At 27.2% G+C, this 7,522-nt stretch overlaps 2 protein-coding genes across 2 annotated transcripts in view; one reads left to right on the plus strand and one right to left on the minus strand.

Annotated features, from left to right (window-relative positions):
• LOC124419680 (tachykinin-like peptides receptor 99D) overlaps positions 1-2,997 on the plus strand; it is a gene marked incomplete at its 5' end in the record, with an annotated part of 8,852 nt that extends 5,855 nt beyond the window's left edge. Inside the window, one exon of the mRNA XM_046949997.1 lies at positions 2,986-2,997. Within this exon, the coding sequence (XP_046805953.1) occupies positions 2,986-2,997 (12 nt within the window). The remainder of the gene's footprint in view (positions 1-2,985) is intronic.
• Positions 2,998-3,530: 533 nt separating this feature from the next.
• Positions 3,531-7,122, minus strand: LOC111683292 (tachykinin-like peptides receptor 99D; the record flags this gene model as incomplete). The annotated part of the gene is made up of 4 exons (XM_046950001.1): positions 3,531-3,934; positions 4,881-4,946; positions 5,012-5,151; positions 6,914-7,122. Coding segments are annotated over 4 exons (819 nt in total), but the record flags the coding sequence as incomplete, so codon positions are not given.
• Between the last annotated feature and the right edge of the window lie 400 nt (positions 7,123-7,522).

Below are 7,522 nucleotides of genomic sequence, written 5' to 3' on the forward strand. Positions count from 1 at the left end.
GTTCTAGTTCAGTTCTAGTTCAGTTCTAGTTCAGTTCTAGTTCAGTTCTAGTTCAGTTCTAGTTCAGTTCTAGTTCAGTTCTAGTTCAGTTCTAGTTCAGTTCATTCAAACTTTCTTCTTATTAATCATTTTTTAATTTATTTCCAAATTCTTACCTCTTGATTATATTTTATCATTTATAATTAAAAACACATTTTTAACACTTTATATATATTTTTTTGTTTATTTGTATTTTTATGCATTTACTTATTTGTATTTGTATTAGAAGAATAAAATTGGAATCTCAAAGACTTAAGTGAATTAAAATTAAATCACTTTTCATTTAATGTTTTTACTTTATTTAATGTTTACATAGTCGTAACAACAAACAAATCTTATAAAATTAACTGAAAAAAATATAAAATTTATTACAATGTAATAAATAAAAATAAAGAAAAACTGTAAAAACAAGAATGTTAAGGGATTTTATACTGGTCTGTTATATAAACTATTTATTTCAACTTTTCATTAAAAAAAGTGTGGCATATTTCTAGGCATATTTTATTAAGCAAAAGTGTTGCATGAAGAAAAAAATATAAAATGAAATACATAAGTAGTCATTTAATTAATGTATCACACACTTAGTTATACATATGTTTTTAGTACAAATCGTACAATGTTTGTAATAAATGAGTTTAGTTTTCCCCTTTTTTTAATTAATAGAATATTTAATTATCATAGTATTTTGTAGACTATATACATGTATTTAAAATTTATTAAAAATATATATTATGTTAAACAATTATACAGATTTTTTTGTTTAATTTCATTAACTGCTTTATAAAATGACAATTATTTAATATAAAGACTCCTTGTTAGTTTGTATAAATTTCAAGGATGATTTTAATTGAAATATGCTATGAGAATTGTTCATATTTAATATTTAAAATTTCGTGCAGACTGTAAATGTATTGATTTTATAGTTTTTATTTGCGTGACAATAATGTTTTAAAGTATCTTGAAAATAATAATAAAAACAAATTGTTTTGCCAATTATTTCATTATTAAATTAGTTATATACGAAATGAAAGTAAAAAAAAAACTTTTAATTATTCAAAAAATTACTAGTCAATGTCAATTTCATTGCCCTTAAATTTGGATTTTTATTTTTAGCTTACATAAATCGATATAATTGTCACATAACGCTTAATTTTTCGTTTTTTTCTTTCTAATTATAGAATCATTTTTTTATTTCGTTGTAAATAGTTACAATAACAAATGGAATGAATATTATTTTCATAAAGAAATTAATCTCAATATTGTTTGTTGTTATTGACAAATGCGTACAAGAAGCGCCAGACTATATGTAAATTAATATTTTGTTATGTAACCTTGAACTTTTTTGTATTTTTAGACAAAAAAGTTTGACAAATATATTGTTATTAATTTGTAAAATTTTCCTGTTGAATTTTAAAAATTATTAAAAAAATACATAAGTTTAAAAAACTGCTAGTATTCAAGAATATTCCAGGAATTTCATTTTTTTCTATTTAACTTAATTGTCTATTTTAAGGAGCTTACGAATATTTTCATTGAAAAGGTTTCAAAACAGCAAACATATCAAACTTTATTCTTAATTAATTGTCATTTATTTGTTTAAAGTAGTTACATTTTTAATTAATAGTTTATTTATTTTTTCCAAACAATTTCATAACTAATAGGTACATATTTGTTTTATTTACTAAATATTTACAAAAAAGTTTATTTTCAAGGAACTTTTAGTTCATCCGTTTGTTTAAGTTTTGTATGTTTTAATAAATTTCTTAAAATTTTGATAACATTTAAAACAGTCATACTCAAACACTCATACCGAAATACAATAAATACATATTTATTTTGTCTAAACTATAAAAATTGTTCTTCACATACACATTCATACACACCTTGAAACCTTAAAAAGTATTTTTTTCTAGGAATTAACGAGTATATACATGGGCAAGGATATTTTCAATTGAAAAAAAAATAACTTAAAGTTAAATAAGTAATAAAAAAAAATAAAAATATTTTACAATAGTGCTTTTGGCTTGGAAAAAAAAATTTAGTTTACTTTTGAAAATGTGTGGCATTGGGTTATGATTTGTTTGAATATTGAGAGGAGTTTCATAGTCAGAAAATGTTTTTTGTAGAAAAATATTTCCAAAACATTTAAGCTTTAGATTTTGAGTCAAAAAAGAACTCAGCAGATTATTCCTTATTCTAATAGAGAAGTCAGACTAGAAAAAAAATCGAGTCAGGTTAAAGATTACTCAATAAGCTGGTCAACAGACAAGTCAATACACTAGTCAACAGTCTAGTCCGTACACTGGTCAATAGACTACTAGTAAATATATGTAATAGTCACAATAGACTGGTTAATATAATAATTAATAGGCTAGACCTCAGATAAATCAAAAGTTGGATCAATAGAACTGAACTAGAACTGAACAGGAACTGAACTAGAACTGAACTAGAACTGAACTAGAACTGAACTAGAACTGAACTAGAACTGAACTAGAACTGAACTAGAACTGAACTAGAACTGAACTAGAACTGAACTAGAACTGAACTAGAACTGAACTAGAACTGAACTAGAACTGAACTAGAACTGAACTAGAACTGAACTAGAACTGAACTAGAACTGAACTAGAACTGAACTAGAACTGAACTAGAACTGAACTAGAACTGAACTAGAACTGAACTAGAACTGAACTAGAACTGAACTAGAACTGAACTAGAACTGAACTAGAACTGAACTAGAACTGAACTAGAACTGAACTAGAACTGAACTAGAACTGAACTAGAACTGAACTAGAACTGAACTAGAACTGAACTTAAAATTAAATGAACTAAAATAGAGTCAATTTTTAGTCTCTATTTTAAAATACCTTGAATCACTAACTTTCATTCCTCCATCCACTAAATTCTCAGTATGAAATTCCCTCTTACAAATCTTTCCACTTATTTAAGCCCACACAATAATCTGTCTATTTGAATGCCTGCAAAAGCTAGTTGTGATTAAGTGCTTCTATTGATAAAAAATTAAAAAAAAACACAAATTATTTCTACAATTTATTTTAAAGCCAAGTTTTATCATTGCTGTGGCTTGTTGAAGATTTATTACCACTGACACCCACACCAACACCTGCAACAATTGTACTACTAGTACTGTTCGTATTACTAAATGAAGATGCATCTTTACAACTATCCGTGACATAATCATTTGTATTCGTATTGAATAAAACAGATTTCACATTTGAATTTACATTTAAAATTAGGTTTAAATTGTTGTTCATGTTGCTGCCACTGTTGCCAATGCAGCTAATGTTATTACTGTTGCCATTTGTCAAAGTATTATAGAGTAAACTTCCGTTTCCTTTTGTATTTTGTTGTTGATTTTGTTGTTGCTGTAAATAATTTATGGTTTCATTCGTTTGAAGTGTGTGCTGTTGCTGCTGTGGTTGCTGTTGCAATATATATTGTTTTTCATTAGCAGCCTCCTGCTGCTGTTGTTGTCAGGACATTAATGCCGTACGATTTGTTAAATAATTTTTATCTGATGCCCCATTATAGGCTGCTGAACTAGTCTCTAGTGATGTGGTTTCGGTTACAGAGGTGGATGGCGCTGTTGTTGTCCACCTAACACTTGACCGTTGATTTGTTTTGATAAGAAAATCTTTGGAATTGTTGGTTAAAGTATTACCCTGTCCATTGCCACTTAATGCTGACAATTCATGTGTGTTTTTCATATTGTTTATACCTCCACTAGTAACAGGTGTTTTTAGACTACAACGTTGATGGTATGTTGAGTTATGATGATGATAATTGCTTCCACCTAGGCCGGTCCTCAGGGTTGTTATGGGTGCTGAGTGTCGTACTCCGTCACGTTGTGTTGCTATAGTTGAACTGCGTAAAATTCCTATAATATTATTATGTTTTTTTGGAAGAAATAGACAGTAAAGGAAAAACTCATTAATTAAAAACATATATTCTATATGTAGGCGTGTGTATGTGTGTATGTATGTTGTATATAATGTATGCATATCGAATATTTGTTGAACCGTAAATAAAGAAGTTTTTTCGTTTTTAACCAATTAAAACGTAAACTCATGGTTTTTTCATTTGGCTTTTACGTGCTGGTTTGTAAGCTTTACTTAATTTAAGGAAAATTTTTGTACATGTGTACTAGAGTTCACCTAAAATTATTCCACATTGTTGTTGTTGTTCAACATTTCGTTCCTGAATAATGCTTTTTACTGATACCTTGTAAAAAGCATTATTAAACCTTTGACCTTTATCACTAATCCATAAATTTCTTGATTATCTAGATTTTATATCGCTTTCCAAAAATATTTCCTTTTATGTCTAAATTGATTAATATATTGATCGTTTTTTGATAAATTCTCAAATTTTAATATTTTATTTAATATTTTAATATATATTTTATTTTCTGTTTAAATTCTTCTAATTTTAAAGATTTTTATTTACATCTACAAATTTGAATTTGACCTTGATTTCGTTTTATTTTAAGAAATTTACTAAAATAAATTTTCTAAAAAAAATATTGAATTCTGACCTCGAATATTTCAAGGTAAAAATAGGAAAATGTTTCTAGTTATAATGACTATATTTGCTTTCTGTGTAAATTCTTTTAATTTTAATTGTTTTAAAAATTTTTTTTTCTCCATTCCCAAATATCAAATATTTGACCTTTGACCTCTGGATATAATCGACTAATTTTTAAGAGATTTATTTAAATTTAATAATAAATATATAACTTTCGTTTTATAACTATTAATTCTAAAATTTTGAAATTTTGACCTTTAACCTTTTTAGATATTTTTTTTTTTGGTATTAACACTTACCACAATGTGAGATGCGTCGATTTTTTGGAGAGCCCGGACAGGTGTATAGAAATGAACGTTGAGTATCTGATAAATCATAAAAATAAAATATTTCCAATATTTTATTTTAGTAATTAAGCTAGTAAACTCACCATTTCTTTTAATACGATTATGATCGGGTGAACCCGAACATGAATAACGTGAAGTCATTTGATCGCGACGATTTAGACTTTCTGCGCCGATATGGACGAACGGGCACCATCGAAAAAACATTTTAAAACCAAAACGAAATCTACGAAAGGAAATTGAAACAAAAATTCTTATATTTAATCATTTTTAACCTTCAGAAGATAAACGAAAAATGTGAAAAATATAAATGAAGTCAGTATCGTAAAGAATAAGTTAAAGTAAAAATGGTTTCATATAAATAGTAACATAACGCTGGCAAATATGAAAAAAACCTTGTTTGAATGAGAAATTATTTTTCAACATTTTATAAATAAATGAACTTTTTCAACTAAATGTTAGATCCAAAATTTCGCTTCAATGTTTAACACTACACCAACAGTGTTATGAAAAAAGTCAACAGGTCCATCCCCTCAATCTTTGCTTTTATTATTTTACCATTTCACTTTTACTTTGCTACTGAAGATGTGTTGTCATTGTACATTAATATAAAACTTCATTTACTTCTCTACACGCGTATAACATTTTTTATCTTACTCTTACTGTTGCTCAGGATATTGTTTCACAGAATTAAGAACATTAACATGGTGGATTTAATATTAATACCAAATTGCAGTTATTTATTTCAGTTCATTATATTTTTTATAAAATTTATATCATTAAGTGCATAATAATTTAATTTGAATTATATTTAAAGGATTTTTCTTCACGGGTATTAATGTTAATCGAAGGTATGAGACAATTCATTAGAAATATTTTATTTTTAAATTCTTTTTACAGATATAATCAAGTTTTATGAAAAAAATTTAATTTTTAAAGTGCATTGTTGTAATATTAAATTTATTTTTTTTAAAAGGCAGTTTTTTCTTGATTTTAAATATTGAATCAATTTTAAATTCTGTTGACAGCGAGAATGCAGATGGCACAAATGCAAATTGAGATAATTTACTCACGTACATTTACAGTCAGAAACAAAAATGTGTTTAATCAGAATCATTGCATTAATTCATTAATACTATTTAGTTTATGACTAGACTATGACTAGACTATGACTAGACTATGACTAGACTATGACTAGACTATGACTAGACTATGACTAGACTATGACTAGACTATGACTAGACTATGACTAGACTATGACTAGACTATGACTAGACTATGACTAGACTATGACTAGACTATGACTAGACTATGACTAGACTATGACTAGACTATGACTAGACTATGACTAGACTATGACTAGACTATGACTAGACTATGACTAGACTATGACCAGAAAAATGATCTAATGACTGGAAAGTGCACATAGTCAAGCCGTTAATCTTATCAAATACTTTTGCATTTCATTGTACTTCTTAACCTAAGAGTAAACTAGTATAATAACACAGTAAAGCACACTAAACCGAACATCTTTGACAAGCAATCATCCGTAGAACATTGTTATAAAGAGTAGAGATAATACAACCCACTCTTTCCATTTTATTCAATGGCTGACATTGATAAGTGATTTAGTTGAAGGCGTCATTGAAAGTGGCAGCCACAAACTAAAAATATTTACACACACAAGCACGCAATCTCAGTCATATACATCAATTTCTAGCCAAATGTACATATGTATGTTCATATTAAAAGACAACACACGCGCACTAATTCACTGCTAAAGGATCTTAGGTTTTAGCGTAAAGTTTACACTTGAGCGTAATACTTTTAGTAATCTTTCAAATATTTACATTTCCTGTTTACCAACAGCATGTTTCCTCTTTTTTTTTTGTTCTTTTCTTATTTCTTTATCTACGTCTTGTTTTGACTTTTTGCTGTTAAAACTTAAAGGAAAATATGGATAGTAGTAAGAAAAGAAAATTACTTACCGCGAATTCATCCAGCAGTATATAATCGGATTGTACATGGAATTACTCATCGCCAACCAGTATATGAATAAATACACTTCTTGTATGAAGGGGGTTTCCGTTATGGCCGGATAGCAAGAAGTTAGTATGAAATACGTGTGGAATGGTAACCAGCAAACAGCGAATATTAATACCACAACCATCATCATTTTTACCACCTGTGTATTAAATTAAAATAAAATATAAATACTTGAAAGATATGTATGATGTAAGTGAGAGTGTGGTTTAAAAGAAAGTTTAAATATATATATTTTTTTTGGTTGGTAATAAGAATTACTTTGTTTGGCAAGTTATGAGTTTAATTAAAAATATATAAATATTTCTTGTTGTTGTTTGTGTTAACAATACAATTATATACTCTTATTAAAAAAATGGGAAAATATTAACAGAATTGCTATATAAATTCAAAAATATTATAGGGTTCTAGAATAAATAGCTTAGATAAGAAATAAATTGGTTGAGACTAGTCTAGTCATAGTCTAGTCATAGTCTAGTCATAGTCTAGTCATAGTCTAGTCATAGTCTAGTCATAGTCTAGTCATAGTCTAGTCATAGTCTAGTCATAGTCTA

This window comes from Lucilia cuprina, chromosome 4 (genome assembly GCF_022045245.1).
Source record: "Lucilia cuprina isolate Lc7/37 chromosome 4, ASM2204524v1, whole genome shotgun sequence".
NCBI classification, from domain to species: Eukaryota; Metazoa; Arthropoda; class Insecta; order Diptera; family Calliphoridae; genus Lucilia; species Lucilia cuprina.